Here is a 16,634-nt window from a genome sequence, read left to right as displayed (position 1 = left end):
GGGACAGTCCAAATTGGACCTCAGGAAGCATCTAGTCCAGCCTTCTGCTCTAAGTATATTAGCTGCGAAGTCAGACCTTGTTGCTTAGGATTTTCTCCAGTCATACACTAAAAAAAATCCAAGGAGGAAAACAGTGCAATGCCACTTTGCAATGTCTCGCTACCCAACTGTGCTCCGTATAAACTAGCTGGGGCATCTAAAAAATACTCTCAGGATAGATCTCTGCTGTCTGAATGAGAGGTGACGCATCCCCACGCTAAAGAAACTACAGCTTAAGCATGGTATCAGGCACAGATCATTGCCCTCTTGGGGTGGGGGAAAATGGAGATATCCAAGGCGAAGGATACGGTCTGATTTTTGGATGGTCCCCTGTAGAGCCAGGAGTTGGACGGAAGGTCCTCATGAGTCCCTTACAACTTGGGATAGTTTATGTTAACTACAGCCATTAGGGTTAGCCAGAAATAGCGAAACATGGCACTGCACTGTGAATTTCATATAAGACCCATCCACCACCCAGCCTCTAAATGTTGGCACAAGTCAGTAAAATCCCTTTCCTTTGCTTGTTTCTTGTAAAGAAGGAGGGAAAGGGACACTACAACTTAGGCCATGTCAAAGTATCAGTTAAAAATCAGTTGCCCCTAACCCCCGTTATTTTTTCCTCTGTATCAAGAGCTAGTAGCAGTTACACACATCCTTATTCCCAAGGCACCTCTTCCATTTTTGTTATATGAAGTATGTGTGTGTATGAAAAAACCTATGACAGTAGTCACACACAGAGGAACTTTTATGTCCTTTGTTTAACAAACTGCCTGCAGATAAATGCTAGACCAGACCCTAATACACGATGGCAGGTAAAAAAAAACAAACCTAAAAAAACAAAGCAACAAGACATAGTTGCATTAGAATCACAAGAGTCCCTTAGCAAGAAGTGGAACAGCATAGCTCAAGGCTGAGCAAACTCTTAGAAAATCATTCAACAACAGCTAGAGGCTAGAGGACAGGAAAAAAAGCACTCTGCAGCTTTGGAATAGTGGAATAAATAAGCACTGTTTTATTATATTTTGGCGCACAAGTCCTGGTAACATTGGAAGGTACCGAGTGATTTTCAGAGCCTTGCCTAGGAGGCTGGTTATTGTTGTGTATTCCCTGGGAAACGTTAACCCCACAGCATTTGTCCCTAGCACCCCACTCAAGGACACGTGCGAAGCAGGGGTTTGCCAGTAACCAGTGTGTCTCAGGGGGCTGACAGACAATAAAGCTTCCCTAGAGCACAGCATGACAAGCAGCGATCATCTGTACGCCAGCAGCTCTGTTGCTACACTTGCTGAAGAGCATCAGGTCTTCTGGATTTCTTCATTCACCTAGAAAAAAGATTTCTTAAACACTGAAGTGTGGAACCCTATGCATACACCCTATGTGGATAGGTGTAGAGGACCCCGACATACACAGCTCTTCCCAGGAAATTTTTTGATTGTCTGCAGCAGTTGCTAAAGCTGGTAAATACCTCTCAGTATACATAAGAAGGAAAAAAAAAAAGGGGAAAAAACCTGACAGTACAGAGATTGTAATAACTCTCCCAGAAACCAAGAAGCAGTCGTACAAACACTGATGAAAGCCAGAACTATAGTGATATCAACCATCCTAGAAATGTTTCTATAAAATGTATTTTTTTAAAAAAAAATTGCATAAAATAGCTTCTGTTTTTCTTTAAAGCCAATTGTCACCTTGAAGCATAGATAAGGCAATATTAAAAACAAATACACACCATTCCAAAGCCATCTGCCTATAGTACAGTTTATAAAAAGACATGAAAATTGGTAGACTGACCTCTCTACCTTGGATTTTTGCTCATGCAAGAAGGTATTTTCATAATTAATAGATCTATCAAAAAACGATGATGATTCTGGATGTTTTTGAGAAGGCAAAAAAATGCATCACGGGGAGAGAGCAGAACATGAAGGCAAAATCTACCGCATCAGTCCCCTTCTAAGTCTCAGAAGGGTAAAATCTTGGGACTAGTACCTCCAAAAACATACACAGATCAGTTCCCTGAGTTACTAATCTTAAATGAAGTAATTGTATGAAGGAATCCTGAAAGAGCAGTTTCAAAGCGAAGTCCACCTTGCTGACAAACAGCGAACGAATCAGCTTCGCAGTGCTCTCTGGTTTGACTTATGGCATTCTCAGCATTCATGTTTCAATTTTAAAAATCAGCCTGACAGCAGAGTCAAAATACAAGTAGTTTTCTGTATAACATGACACCCAGTATGTTGGGCATTATAGCAGCTCTTACTGTACAGTACAAGAACATCACATAGCAGACCAAAAAAAAACCAGTTGTTTAATTTAAGTGTATGTACTAAATTATCTGTGGAGATAACTAACAGCAGATCCAAAACAGATTGAGGTGAGAGGCCAAGTTGCCTGTGCCAAGTGTTCCCCAGGCATTCGCCAAAGGGCGAAGTAATTCTAGTGTCGTAACCCCATCTTCCTGCCTTTTTACAGTTACTGACAGCAGCCAGGACACCAGCCACAACAAGTCTTCCCAGCCCATCTCAATTCACAGGCAGTTTGTTCACCTCAACAACGCCTCAGATCTTTACAAGGCTTTTCTGGCCATGCTGGAACAATGTCTGCAGATGTCATGTCCTGTGTCACTCCTCCCAGTCCTCCATTGCCCATTCAGGCATCTTGGAGCAATAGTCAAACTCTGCTCCCTTATAGCGCAAGGCATGAAGGTACATCACCAGCTCCTTGGGAGATGGGTCCCGCCTTGTTATTTTACACTCCACGCATAAAGGGTCACTCTCTTCTGAGCTCTTTTCTCCTATTTGCCTACCCTCATTTTCACACGAGCCCAGTTCTGTGTTTTGTTCAAGTGTTTCCAGGTTGGTATTGAAGTTCAGTGGATAAGCTGCTACTTCTTTTGCCTCAGGACCCTTAATGTCCTCAGCAAGGCAGGAGTTCTCACTTAGAGGACCAGCCTGCACAGATTCTGCGCGCTCGCTTGAATTACCAGAGTCATTATTTTCTGCATTAGAATTCAAGTCCTCTTCCGAGATACCCAAGATATCCAGGCTTTGTTTGGAACGATGCTCCTCCACCAGCGCCTTAAGGAGCTCTTCATCCGTCTTACCAATCTTGCCACCTTTGCCCTTTTCAGGGCCCCAGGCTTCCATGTTATAGATGGGGTCATTGACAATAGGATACCCTAAGTACTGCAAATGGACCCGGATCTGGTGAGTCCGCCCAGTGCGTGGAAGACACTTGACCACGCTGCTCTTGCCATTGTAACTGAGTCTCTGGAAGATGGTTTTGCAGGATTTCCCTTTGGGGTCCACACGGCACACTCCCACTTTGTAAGAAACCACCAGAATGGGCTCTTCACAGACCACTTCATGTTCCGGAAACTCCCCCACCACGCGACAGACATACTCTTTTTCCAGCTGTGGGGAGAAAGGAGAACGACTGTCAGAGCAGAAGACTGCCTCCGGGTCTGATTACACTCGAGTCTCATCCTAGTTAGTTCTCCCTCTTTCATAAAAGACTTCTGTGGGTAATCTACTCCCAAAGTTTTAGTACAACTGAACAGGAAAGAAAAAAAAGTCAGCTATGTAACCAAACTCATCTCATGCTTTCTCCATCTGGTTGGGAATCCAAGAACATAAGGGCCTGGACTATTTTCCTCATATTAAATTCAAGAGTCACCTCTCAGTGCTTTTTATTGTGACCTTTGTTTCAGTGCCTTTAAACAAATCCTAGAAGCCTGCACTCTACATCTAGGGTTGTTTGGCTTGAGAGCCACTGGAAAAAGAAACGAGAGAAACTTCCTAATGCTTTTTTTCCCCCACTTGAAGATTTACATGACCAACACATTTCTAACGATAAAGAAAACCGCTCTCTAACTAGCTGGTGGACTAGATGATCCCTAAAGGTCCAGTCCAGCCCAAACCATTCCATGGTTCTGCTCACAATATCACAGGGATACAGATCCCTTTCTATCTAGTACTACCAATATCCCTACACTTTTGCTCAGTCTCTCTCTCAGTGCCTTCCACACTCAGTACAACTAGATGACCGTAAGCTGTTCAAGGATCTCCAGCTTGTTTAGAACAAAGACTGTCCTGACCTTTGGACTTAACCTTTTTCAAGAATATACCACGCAAGAAAACCCGAGAGAAACTCTCACCTGCCTCTCCCGAACCTGCTCATCAATCCTCTTGGATACCTCCACCGTCTTGGCAAACATAAGCACTCCTGAGGTCATGCGATCGAGACGGTGAATTGTGTGCAGCTCCTTCAGGTTATGCTCTTTGCCGAGGATGAAGATGACGGTGTTGTGACGAAACCTGCCGCAGGGATGCACGGGCAAGGAGGACGGTTTGTCTACAACCACCACTTCGTCATTCTCCACCAGGATTTGAATAGGCTGGGCAGTGACTGGAGGTTCGTGGCGATGCACTGTGTTCCTGAGAAAATCATTATTCTGCAAGGAAAACAGGCAGTTATCATAGAATGACAGAATAGTTGGGTTGGAAAGGACCTTCAAGCCCATCCAAGCCATGGGCTGGTTGCCACCCACCGTATCAGGCTGGCCAGGGCCCCAGCCAGCCTGGCCTTGAGCACCTCCACAGCTGGGGAAACCACAGCTCCTGAGGGCAGCCTGAGCCAGGGCCTCACCACCCTATTAAAACGAATCCACCCTGCACAGCCACTCCAGAGCACGCTGCCCAAGGCGCCGCTCGCTGCAAGAGCCCAGCTGTGATCTCCAGGCCAGGTTAACCGTCTGCCCACACCACGCTCGCTACCCTCGAGATCCCACCACCGGCGGTTCCCAGCCCGGAGCCGAGCCGCTCACCTTCAGCACGACGTCCAGGTCCTGCACGGGCTCCTCGTTGAGGCGGAGGCGGCCGGCGCGGGCGGCAGCGCGGTAGTAGGCGAGGGGCTGAGCGCGGAACTCGGTGCTGAAGACGTGCAGAAGGCTGCGGCCCACCCAGCGCCCCTTGCAGTAGGTGCGAAAGTCGTAGTAGTAGGGCCGCACCTTGCGCAGCCCTCCCTCGAAGTAGTACGAGGTCTCGGCGAAGTGAGCCGCGCTGAAGCTCACCCCCGACCTCAGCTTCCGCGGCGGCGGCACGTAGCGCTCCCCGGCCGCCAAGCGCCGTTTTTTCGGGGCTGGTGCCGCCGTCTCCTTCTCCTCCTCCACCTTCTCGGCTTCGGCTTTGAGGTCAGGTCCCGGCTCGGCCATGCCGCCAAAAAAAGAGAGCGACCGTAGACTCCTATCCCGGCTCCGCAGCGCGGAGCGCAGACACGTTGCCCACAGAGCGCCGGCGCGCCCCGGGGCGCAGTGTGTGACGCCACTCCGCGCAGCCAATCGTCGCGGGCCGCCGCCGCGAGGCCACGCCCCCACAGGTTGGCGCCGCCGGAGACTCCGCGCGGGAGGGGGGCGAGGCCGGTACCCGGCCAGGGCGGCACGAAAGGCAGCCCCCGTCGGCAGCAGCTCCTGCCGGAACCCTTCCCACCTCTCCTCGCCCACCCCAAAGGAGGGCGCACTCGGGAAAGGCCCAGAGATACCCAAAACGAGGATTTTCTCAACCCCAAATTTGCAGCGTTGCTAGCGCAGCTTTCAGTAAGTTGATGCAGGGCAGGAAGAAAACACGCTCTTGTAATTAAACTTGGACAAACGAGGGTAGGTCATTGCATTGTCTTATTTCTCTCCAAGCACGAGGCAGAGCAGTCAATATTAAAGAGTATTTTTAGTTACGTTTTAAGTACGCCTGTATGCTTTCGGAATTCTCTGTGAATAGATGTTATTTGTAGCTTAACAGAGAGCATATCTGGAATTATCTGGATCAAATCACTGGAACCAGACACAGCCTCCACCAGGATCTGCTGGAGAAACATCCTTTTCTCCATCCCTCCATAACAAGCTCATTAAAGCAGCACCCGCTTTTCCAAGTGCGTCCACTGATACAGCTTCCACTCAAAAAGCAAAACCATAAAGACCATCTACAGCCACAAGTCCCACTCCTGAACTTTCTGAGGTGACTTTAGAGATATCCTTCCATCTGTCAAAATTCATCCCTGAGGCAAAGAAAACAACAGTTACTGCCACGCATTCGCCTTCAGTTCAGTGACAGAATTCAACAGGATTCGCGTCTTCAGTCTGCAATTCCTATCTAATAGAAAATGCATTCTACTCTCCTGCTGTGCCTTCCTAGCCAAGCCTCTTTCTTCCAACTTTTACAAATGGCATCTGCCAGGAATCCAGGATCTCTCAGCAAAGCCAGCAGTCAAGGAGAACAAGCCCACAAGGAGAACTGGGAGGAGAAACGCTGCTCAAGGGAGAACAAATGTTTACCGAGGCCACTGCTTTTCTTTATCTGTCAGAGGAACATAGATCACACCCATCAGCTGGGTTTCAACAACCTGCCCATCGCTGGTTTTGTCGTACTGCATGAGAACTTGGTTTGCGCCTTCGGGACCGACGGGCAGTATCAGCCGGCCTCCTGGCTTCAGTTCGTTCAGCAACTGGTAAGCAGAGAAATCACAATCAGCAGAGCCAAAAAGAAGACAACAGAATTCAACCAAGCTTGCCAGCTCCAGGTAAAACAGACCTAAAAGGAAGGTTCCAGTGGTTCCCTAATTCATAATTGTATCGTAGCTGCTGGTGAAGGTGTGCAACAGTATCCTTAACTCTTACCTCCTGTGGTACTGTCGGTGCTGCTGCTCCAACATGGATGGCATCATAAGGAGCCTCTTCAGGGTACCCCTGCCTGCCGTCTCCAACTGCAGGAGGAATAAAAGCATGCAGAAATGACTTTTGTCCGGACAACTTCACGCAGAAATAATCCTAAATCCTTTCAATTGAAATCTAGAGGAGGAAAACTTTGTAGCAAGATTGCAATCTGAAATCCCAAATCAGAACATGGACTTGTCTGCTAAAAAAGGTAGCACTGGTTTACATTTTAAAAACCAGGAGAGACTTCCAGAATTGTCAAAGCCAGGAGAGCCTTTAAGTAACACAGTGGCTTTGTGGAGTCTTGAGATTCCAGACACCGAAGGAGCTGACTCAAGTTAAAATATACCAAAGAAAGGGAAACAAAAAACTGCGTGTGCAGACCTGCTCAAATCAACTAAATCCTGGATGTGGTACGACCACTCTCCTCTGAAGAACATCTCTTCCTGAATTAAGATAGGCACTACACATTTAGAAGTAAGGCATACGATAGTCTGCCCACAGCAGTGAACGCTATTTGCTTAGATCCTGGAGTTCAAGCCAGCGTTACACTGTGCTTACACAGCCAGGGGCTTCTACCAACAGGCAGAAGACAACAACGCAAACTGCAACGATTGCTTCAAGAAGCAGAGCTCTGCAGACAGCCAGAGAGAGCTCATGCACGTTCACAGGAGGGGACAAGCATCCAGAGAGCTCACCCACGAGTTTTACGCGGCCAGAGCTGAGCAAAGTGGGATCATCTTCTTTGACGTTTCTGATGGATTCATTCACCAGCTCTTTGATGTGTTCTACTCCCACAGCTTTCCCTGTCGGGCCTACCTAAAAAGGAAACAGCAAACACACACCTATATACCTCCCAGTGCATAGAAATACAGGTATATTTTGTACCTCCTGTACGTACAGAGACACATTTGATGTGGCAAGTTACCATAGGGACTGGAGAATTTCCAAAAGGAGCAGTTTCTGAACAGGCTGAATAGTCCTAGTTACATTAGCAGATACAACATCCACTCCAGAAATGGTTGCTTTTGTCTTTACTACAAGCTAGCTCGGGAAGAGTTCACCCCTTCCCTCTGTGCTCTCCGTGCCAGCTATGGCAAGCTACCTGTCCTGGTGCACTGTGCTTGCTAGGAACGCAGTCCTGCGAGCTTACCATCCTGGCAAAGCAAGCTGTAAGATATCCACTTCCAGAGCCAACATCCAGCGCTTTTGCCCCTTCCACAAGCTGATCCTTCAGCAGTTCCAGTGCATGGGCATGCTGTGTGGATACAAACACAGGAGGGTGAAACATGCCATTCTACTTTCTTCCTCCTACAGCTTTTCATTACGTTGTTGCTTCATGCATTTGGTGCTCTGCTTTAAACACAGCACACCGAGTGAGTGAAGAGTTTGATCTTGGACATCTTCTTGCAGAACAGCATTTAGAAAAACGTGTAAAGCAGCAGAAAAGAACAATCTCATGCAACAACTGGACAGCATTAATGGTTAGCCACAGTTACATAGAATTTCTACGAGAGCATACTTTTAAATCAATTTAAAAAAATTTCATATGTACAGTACTTAAAGAAACAATCTTGATAACCATGCCCATGGGACCTTTTTCACCTTTCTACTTTAGTAATTAAATAAAAATTAAGAAAACAAAAGAGGAGGGAGTACAAACAATTTCCTCAATTTCTGTTAAAAGTGGAAAGTTTCATCTCACCATATGTGGTGCACTGATTGTAGCCTTGTATCCTAAAAGGAAGCCAGCAACAAAAATTACGTGACAGAGAAGCGACAGTGAAAAGGTTCAAAATATTATTAACATCTCCCTTCCCTAAAAAATGTGAAAACACTCTTTTCTTTTGCCCCATTAAAGCACTTCATTGGCTTATAATCTCCTCCTGTAGGATAACTAATGAGAACAAGATGGCTTTCCACCGCTTCAGGTCTCAACTATTCCAACCTCTAGCCCCCAGCTCATTCATCAAAACACTCCACAACGATCACAGACTGTGCTTGTTTCTATTCCACAAGCACAGCTCAGAGAAAACAATGCACATTTTGAACAATCTGTACTGTTCTTTCTTCTGGATCCCACTGCTGAAACATGGATGAGAGCTGCTCTTCTTAACCTGTCTTAGAAACGTCAACCACCATTTTGGTGAGAGTGCTTCCAGCATACGGAACTCAGAGCTGCTGAGCTACCTCAAGCCCCTCTGTCACCGTGCCTAGCACAATCAACGTGAACACCATACAAATGGTGGCACTTGAAGTTACTCACCAATAGACTGAGGGGAATCCATGTATGGGAAATATTTGATGTAGTGACCCCTGTCAGTAGCTAGTAACACATCGAAGACTCGCTGGGATTTAATGATTCCTTTTTCTGGAAGATGGAAGAAAACAGACAGAGAAAGGACTTCAATCCACAGCAGCGCAGCAAGAAGAGATGTGGAAGGAGGGAATACAGTTCAGGGAGCGACCAGCAGAACTGGGACGGTCCTCACTACGCTACTTGAGAATTGATAAAAAACAACAACAAAAACAACACAACAAAACAACACACAAAATGATAAAGCTCCTCTTTTTCAGCTTTCATTGCTCTGGATGCGATCACATCATCACAGATTCATTAAGGCTGGAAAAGGCCTCTAAGACCCTCAAGTCCAACCATCAGCCCACCCCCATCGTGCCCACTAAACAGCGCTGAGGGATGTGGTATCTCCGCAGTTCTTGGACACCTCCAGGGATGGTGACACCAGAACCTCCCTGGGCAGCCTGTGCCAATGCAATACCCCTCCTTCTGGGAATAAACGCTCCCTAATATTCGACCTGAACCTCTCCTAGCGTAACGTGAGGCCGTGGCCTCTCATTCTGCGGCCCCACCAGCAGCCCAGTCCTCTCCCAGAGGACGGTTCACTAGAACCGCAGCATTCCTGGGAGCATTAAACGTGACAAACAGAACCACCCCCTCCGTACATGGGGACTCCAGTTCAGGCAGGAGTGACCTCACGTTAAGAGCAATGGCAGCAGGAACGCTCAGCGCTCCCTCAGACCTACCAGCTCAGCACGGCGCTGCTTTAAGAGGCTTCACGCATTCACCGCTGGCTGTGAGCGGCAGGAAGGCTGGAGATTGCCTTTCCTGCCGCTTCTGGCAGAGCAGCCCGTTTCCAATTATAACTAGAACAAGCTCAGGCTGGAACAAACAGCAAAACTTGGGCAAGACTCACGCAACAGCTTCAGAACCAACGGCGTTATCACGCATCCCCCCAAAATACCTAATTGCTTAGTAGTGAAGCTACAGAACACCTAACAGGGAGCCCCGAGCACACGCTCTGCACTCACTGTACAGGTTGTTGACCAGCTCAGGGTGCGTCTTCCCGCTGGAGGTCCAGGCCATACTTCTGGAGAACAGCAGTCCCATGAGTGCCAACGTCACGCAGGGCAGCAGGCGACTCATCCCACGGCCGACCTAGCAACAGAGAAACCCCACAGCTCAACCCTTTCTTATTATAAACTCCTGCCCCGGTGCCAGCACTCACCGCGCAGCCGCAGCAGGCCCCGTCGCCAGGTGTGACAGCTCTCTCGCCCGCGCTGCGCAGGAAAACTTCCGCCCCCTGACAAGATGGCGCCGCAGCAGCGTCACTCGCCCCTCGCGCCTACATCCCGTCTTCCGCCCCCTTGCTGTCCGGCGGAGCGCGGCGACGGGTTCAGGAGAAAACTTCCGCCCTTTTCCAAGATGGCGCCACAGCAGCGTCACTCTTCCCTCACGCCTCCGGCCTATTCCCCGCCCCGTCGCTGTCCGGCGAAGCGCGGTGACTGGTTAAAATCAGAGGTCGGAGCGCGCTGATTGGCTGAGCTCAGGTGCCAATCGGCGCTCTGTCAGAAGCCGTTGCGGCTTCCCGTGGTGGTGGTGCTGAGGCGGAGGGTGACAGCCGGAGCGGTCCCGCCGCGATCCGACCGACCGCATCTCGGGCAGCAGCGGTGACAGGAGTCGAGGGTGCGGGGAGGAGACCGGGCGGCACAGGGGGTACCGGAAGACTGCGGCCTAACACCGTGAGAGGCCCCTCGGGCCCTGAAGAGTCCCTTCAGGGCATAAGTGTCACGTTCTGAGGGGAGGCCGCACTCTCCCGCAGCTATGGAACGACCCCTGAATGCTCCACTGGGGCGCTCTGGGCAAAAGGCAGCGGGTGGTGAGAGGCAGAGAGACCCTGCGTCGTTCTTACCCTGCACTGCTTGTCCCCCCTCCAGGCCTTCGTGATGAGAATGATTGAGAGTGTTGACTCCGTGGTTACCAGGCCCAGCGAGGACCTCTGGGCTGAAATCTGCTCGTGTCTGCCGCATCCGGACCAGAAGGACGCCAGCGAGGCCTTCACGGACTCATTCCTGGATTCCTACGCCAATGGAGGAAGCCAGGGCAACGGGGTCCCTTCCCAAGCAAACCCAAAGCCCTGGGTGCCTCTGAACGACTCAGAGGTGTACTTAGCATCCCTAGGTGAGTGTTGGGTAAGGCTTTGGGTCCTCCATTGGTCCTCCAGGTGCCCGCTGACAGCTGTGGCATCAGAGGGGGCGGTGCTCACATCTCTGGTTGGAAAAACAGTTTGGAATTACTCAGCAGAGCTTCACGCTCTGTTACTGCAAGTGCCTTACTGGAATTGAGAAACACAGCTGGAGCTTGTCATAGAATCATAAAATAGCTTCGCTTGGAAGGGACCTCAAAGCCCATCCAGTTCCAACGCCGTGTCATGGGCAGAGTTGCCATCCATCAGATCAAGCCCTGGGACTTGATTGGGATGGCATGATGGATTCAGATGGGATGGGACGTCCACAGCTTCACTGAGCAGCTTGTGCTGGGGCAGCGCCACCCTCTGAGTAAAGAATTTCTTCCTAACATCTAACCTACATCTCCCCTCTTTGAGCTCTTTTAGTTTAAAGCCATTCCTCCTTGTCCTGTCACTATTAGACTGTGTACAAAGTTGGTCCCCCTCCTGCTCATAAGCTCCTCTCGAACACTGGAAGGCCACAGTGAAGCCTCCCAGGAGCCTTCTCTTCTTGCGGCTGAACAAGGCCAGCTCACTCAACCTTTCTTGATAAATTTCTTCAGCTCTTCCATGGGAAGGAACTCTTTATCAGGTATAAGCCAAATAATTTTTTTTTCTGTATCGTTCTTCGAACAGCATGTATTCCCACTATTGTTGACTCAGGAAGGGGAAACGTGTTTTGAACTCATTATAAGCCTGTTGTATTAGGTGACATAAGCCTTTGTGTTGCTGTGCTGCCAGCATTTATCTCCTGAGGCTCCAAGAAATAATGAGAGGTTTCTGAGTATAAAGAAAAAAAGAGAAATAATTCTGTGACCTGTTTTTTGAGGAGGCAGGGAATCAGGGACGGGAAAGATGGCAAATCATACAGATAATCTCAGTGCCATTGCTTAATTCCTGCATAATCTGTAAAACCATAAATTGATGGTTAAAAAATGTGTTAAATGTGTAAGAGCTACTAGAAACATGTGATGCTGGGGAAGATAAGGTTTCCGCTGTTGGAGCCAACATCCTAGCACAGCTGAGAGCAGCAGTCTTTATCTCTAAGGCCGTGGCATTAGCGACCCTGTTTTCAATATTTCCTGATCTCTTCACGTTGTACAACAGCATTCAGCCCCAGGAAGGATGCTCCTGCTGCCTGTTAGGAGAAGCCCCTGGGGTTCCTCTGCACTCTAACAGTTGGGCTGCTACTCATGCAGTCGTAGTGAAATATTCCGTGTTATGGCTCTTCTCCGCTTTTTCCTTTCTGTGGAGTTATTTTTATCTCGGGTCGGTTTGTAATCTGGTTTTCTGCGCAGCCACGCGCGCGCTTGGCTTACGTATGCGGTTTCTGCGCATGGAAACAGGCCGGGAGAAACGGGGATGGTGTGGCAGAAGTGGTTTTTTTTGAGCTTTTATTTCTGCCAGAGCCTCCATTTTGACTTTGTTACTGTTTTAGACTGTTGTTTCATGGAAAGCTAAGTAGAGCTCTTGGTACCTGTTCAAAGGTGCCATAGCAACGAGACAGGATTTCCACTTCTGGTATTAATTGCTGCTGCAGTCCTAATTTGCTCAGAAAATGCTAATGGATAAGTTTTTACAAGCAGGCTTCAGACTAGATCTGGATTTGTTTTCACACAGTCAGGGTGAAAGCATAACGCTAGCACAAAGTTGCTTTTGTATATTCTGGTTAAGCCAGCAGAGGTATAAGTTGTTCCAGCGTTCTACACGGCCAGGATTAGTGATTGTGACATGGTAGCATCAGCCTGTCAACGTATTTGGGCAGATAATGATATTTCAGGTCTTAAGAATTGTTAGAGCCAGATGCTTTCGGTGACAGCTCAATTCTGCAACACAAGACAAGCTCCAAAAAGAGTCACAGTGAGCTGCCATGTTGCGAGCTGCCGCAACTCGACTGACATACCATACACTTTTTGGTAAAAAGCACGACTGCAAGTCCATAGCTGGCCCAATTTAAGAAAGAATCAGTTATAAAGGGATTTTGAGACTGGAGGAACTTGTAAAATTTGCTTCCTTGCAGCTTTGTGTATTGTAGCTGGATTACCCCGCGTCTGGTAAGAACACTGTTTTCATTGTAGGCTGTGGCTGAGAAGCTCACAATATCACATTCTGTTCTGAGATATCCTACTGATAATACTGCTGCACTCACTGCAGGTTTTTTCCCTTCAGTTTGGGCATTATTTGGATTTCATCCTACAGTTAGCTTGATTTCTGTTCCGTGCCAGTTTGCATGGAACGTGTGGGAACGCAATGCCTCCGAGATCTGTACCCTTCTGTGCAATTTAATCAAAACTCAGTGGTAAGTGGAAAAGTTATTAAAGCTTAGAAGCGGGCAGAGCGGACTGGTCGCTTACACCTTGTTTCCTTCTGTAGAGTCACCTAAAATTTCATAAAGGAAATTGCAGACTTCACGCAGACTTCAAATACAAGAACAAAGTTACTTATTAAGTACTATGTATGGAAATGTGAATTTGACCTTTTTGATATCAAAGTGCAGGCACTTGTGGGTTTTTTCCCCCCCTTCTTCTCTCGGAATAAATCTAATAAGGAGCCCTGATTTGCCTCTTCACAGAGAGAAGACTGATGAGAATTAAAGGTTTGTCTCAAGAGGTGACCTCCAAGGACATGCTGCGTACTCTGTCGCAAGCTAAGAAGGAATGCTGGGACAGGTTCCTCCAGGAGAAGTTTGAGTCTGAATTTTATATAGAGGGACACGAATCCGATGAGAGGTAATAAGCAAGTCAAAGAGGTGGTTTACCACTTAAGGCATGGCCATCTGTGTCGGCAAATAGAACAGACTTTCTTATTTAAAAAGTAAAAATCAGGGATTGTTACAACTTGCAATAGGACATTGTGACAGAGAGTCTCACTGCAGCTTGGCAAGACTGTCACAGGCTTTGGGAACAACTTTGGTAATTCCAGTTGGGTCACACTAGAGGGAAGCACACAGGGCATGTATGGACTGAACCTTCAAAGCTGTTTACTGAATGTTTTTTTTTTTTTGCATCCCTTGTACGTGGGTGATCCAGTGCGGAAACAACCAGAACCTACTTGGCAGTTTCTCTTATCACACTTCAAGTAGAGAGGGAATGTCTTAATGGGTCTCAAATTCCTTTTTTTAAGGGTTAGCTTTTAGCAGTGAATTTCAGCCCATTCCCTGCATCTTTGCCAGGGCCTCGACAAGCATTGCTTTGGAAACAAGTGGGATTTGAAGCTCTTTCCAGGGTTGGTATCAGACCTGAGATTAGATTTCCTGAGTGGTTCTCAGTTCAGCGCCTATTTTACAATGCTTCCTCTCACCCATTACTCTTTTATAGATGATGTATGAATTAAGATGAGAGTCCTTTTCTTTAGCAATCTACATTCCCAATCACTTATAATGCCACTTATAATATTTCTCTTTTCTGGGCTGACATTTTTCATGATTGCTTCTACCTGAAAAAACAGATTATCTTCCTCCCTTCGAGAAAATCTCCTTAAGCTCATTTTGGAGTTTAAGTATGAGAAATAATTTGTGTTTATAACAGGTCTTAAATTCTTTCTTTGGTAGTTAACTCTATTTAAAAACAAGTTGTAGACATAGGTGTTCTCTCTACTCTATTGTTAAGGGCTGGGGATATTAGCCATGGAAGTGTTTTGCTTGCTAGACTTGGACTAAATGAAGTTAGAGGTCACCCTTTAACGGCTCTGAGCTATTTGAAGCTCATCCAGCAGTGGAATTAAGCAAACCTTAACTTCAAAGTGCACAAATCATCTCAAGGACGCTACCAAGTAAAATTCCGCTCTCGTGGAAGAGCAAGAGTGAGTTCATTTTGTTGCACAAGGATTGAATGAATTGTGTCACGCTTCCTGGCAGAGGAGCGTACACACACATTTCAGAGTTGTACTAAGTTTTAGTCAGCATTTAAACAAAGACAGAGTAGATCTTTTCCACGAGACCAGCTATTGGGAAGTAGGCCGTAAGAGACAAAGTACGTATTTATGTACATAGAATCATAGAATCAGCTAGGTTGGAAAAGACCTACAAGATCATCCAGTCCAACCATCCACCTACCACCAATAACCCCACTAAACCATGTCTCTCAACGCTATATCTAAATACTACATCTGTAGCATCGTTAGCATTCTAGGATGTAAATGTACTGCCTGTATTTCCCCCTTACCCTTCCCATGTCAGTCTAAATCATATCTTCTCATGAAGCTTGATTACTGTCTTACCTTTCACTGTGTCTTTGCTTTCCCTCAGCACGCTGGAGCACCTAAAGCGATGGCTGCAACCTGATAAAGTGGCCATCAATACCGAAGAGGTACAGTACCTCATCCCTCCCGAATCACAGGTAGAGAAACAGGAGACTGAAGAAGAACGTCCAGCTGCTGAGCAGTGAGATATCCACCAGCCGTGCCACAGAGCTGCCTCTTGTCCACACCCTGATGAAGCTGCGTGCAGCGACAGTAATGATAGGAATAATAGGGTGGGGGTGAGTAATGAGAGCCAATTGTCAGTCACTTAAAGAAAATGAAACGCGAAATTCAACAACAAAATAGCTCTGGACCTCCAAGGATATTGACCGGCGTTTGTTGTGGACAAGAGCAGAACAGAATATGCTGAACTGAAACCCTTTTTTGATCTAGTCCCAGTGTGTAGCAACCTCATCGGTCCGGCATGAATGTGAATTGTTTGTAACTCATCAGGAGGCACATTGAGCTATAGGGGGAAAAAGAAAGCAGTTGTTCAGAAGCATCAGAAAATATAATGTCTAAAATAGGACAGATAAAACAAGCCGCCAAATCAATTTTCGTTCTTGTCCTGTACCTTCTTTGTTACTAACTTGGACTGTTTTTTTTCCCCTTTCTTACAAAGTCCATTGTGTTTTTTATCAGACTTCACTATTTGTGAGTTGTCCCCGAGTTTTACCCAAAGGAGGACAGAGATTGTTCACCTGTCTAAATTTGGAATCCTAAGGGAAGTTGTCACTGCAATTGTTAAATTGATCATAGTATTGCGATTGTAGCAACAGAAGACTTCATAGCATTCCTCTTCTTGTAATGCTCCCTCCAGGAGTATCCCACTTGATTGGCCACCCAAACTCTGTTTGAGAGCGGACTGGAGAAGGAATATTTTTACTGTTGGTCATTTTGTACCTGTTCTTCTCATTCCTTCAGCCTCTCCCAGGAAGGGTCAGGTGAGATCAGGAAAACAAAGAGTGATAACCAGAGAGGCTACAGGAAGCTCGTCTTCATCACAAACTAGCACAAAATTACCTACATTAAAAATATTCTAGCATACATATATTGTTCATTCTTTTAACTCTACAGAGGGTTGTTTCCCGTTATTAATCAATAAAAGAATCCATAGTCATGTGTAAGAGCAA

The 16,634-nt window shown here is 47.1% G+C and overlaps 3 protein-coding genes across 4 annotated transcripts; 1 reads left to right on the top strand and 2 right to left on the bottom strand.

The window, feature by feature from the left end:
• Positions 1,029 to 5,539, bottom strand: RPUSD2 (RNA pseudouridylate synthase domain containing 2). Its single transcript, XM_021402443.1, has 3 exons — positions 4,859 to 5,539; positions 4,190 to 4,486; positions 1,029 to 3,446 (listed from the first exon to the last, which is right to left on the bottom strand). Exons 1-3 carry the CDS (start codon positions 5,243 to 5,245, stop codon positions 2,655 to 2,657), a joined length of 1,476 nt encoding a protein of 491 aa, XP_021258118.1. The 5' UTR covers positions 5,246 to 5,539; the 3' UTR covers positions 1,029 to 2,654.
• On the bottom strand, positions 5,692 to 10,442 carry LOC110401383 (protein-L-isoaspartate(D-aspartate) O-methyltransferase-like). Its single transcript, XM_021402444.1, has 9 exons — positions 10,264 to 10,442; positions 10,067 to 10,193; positions 9,003 to 9,107; positions 8,442 to 8,473; positions 7,890 to 7,994; positions 7,435 to 7,555; positions 6,701 to 6,786; positions 6,359 to 6,528; positions 5,692 to 6,081 (listed from the first exon to the last, which is right to left on the bottom strand). The coding sequence occupies exons 2-9, from the start codon at positions 10,179 to 10,181 to the stop codon at positions 6,069 to 6,071; spliced, it is 747 nt and encodes a 248-aa protein (XP_021258119.1). The 5' UTR covers positions 10,182 to 10,193; positions 10,264 to 10,442; the 3' UTR covers positions 5,692 to 6,068.
• On the top strand, positions 10,565 to 16,634 carry CCDC32 (coiled-coil domain containing 32). 2 transcript variants are annotated; one of them, XM_021402445.1, is made up of 4 exons: positions 10,565 to 10,721; positions 10,973 to 11,216; positions 13,835 to 13,991; positions 15,509 to 16,634. In XM_021402445.1, the coding sequence occupies exons 2-4, from the start codon at positions 10,982 to 10,984 to the stop codon at positions 15,645 to 15,647; spliced, it is 531 nt and encodes a 176-aa protein (XP_021258120.1). In that variant the 5' UTR covers positions 10,565 to 10,721; positions 10,973 to 10,981; the 3' UTR covers positions 15,648 to 16,634. The 2 variants fall into 2 exon arrangements, with proteins under 2 accessions (XP_021258120.1, XP_021258121.1); XM_021402446.1 differs by having other exon boundaries at positions 10,601 to 10,777.

The sequence above is a fragment of the Numida meleagris genome, chromosome 6 (assembly GCF_002078875.1).
Source record: "Numida meleagris isolate 19003 breed g44 Domestic line chromosome 6, NumMel1.0, whole genome shotgun sequence".
NCBI lineage: Eukaryota > Metazoa > Chordata > Aves > Galliformes > Numididae > Numida > Numida meleagris.
This window is presented reverse-complemented; position numbering and strand designations above follow the sequence as displayed.

Coding starts and splice junctions, on each gene's coding strand:
- RPUSD2 (XM_021402443.1), bottom strand. CDS start 5,245: ATGGCCGAGCCGGGACCTGACCTCAAAGCCGAAGCCGAGAAGGTGGAG. Junction 4,487..4,858: donor ACCTGGACGTCGTGCTGAAG/GTGAGCGGCTCG, acceptor TTTTCCTTGCAG/AATAATGATTTTCTCAGGAA. Junction 3,447..4,189: donor AGCAGGTTCGGGAGAGGCAG/GTGAGAGTTTCT, acceptor TTCTCCCCACAG/CTGGAAAAAGAGTATGTCTG.
- LOC110401383 (XM_021402444.1), bottom strand. CDS start 10,181: ATGAGTCGCCTGCTGCCCTGCGTGACGTTGGCACTCATGGGACTGCTG. Junction 9,108..10,066: donor GCTGGTCAACAACCTGTACA/GTGAGTGCAGAG, acceptor TCCATCTTCCAG/AAAAAGGAATCATTAAATCC. Junction 7,995..8,441: donor CAATCAGTGCACCACATATG/GTGAGATGAAAC, acceptor GTATCCACACAG/CATGCCCATGCACTGGAACT.
- CCDC32 (XM_021402445.1), top strand. CDS start 10,982: ATGAGAATGATTGAGAGTGTTGACTCCGTGGTTACCAGGCCCAGCGAG. Junction 11,217..13,834: donor GGTGTACTTAGCATCCCTAG/GTGAGTGTTGGG, acceptor GCCTCTTCACAG/AGAGAAGACTGATGAGAATT. Junction 13,992..15,508: donor GGACACGAATCCGATGAGAG/GTAATAAGCAAG, acceptor GCTTTCCCTCAG/CACGCTGGAGCACCTAAAGC.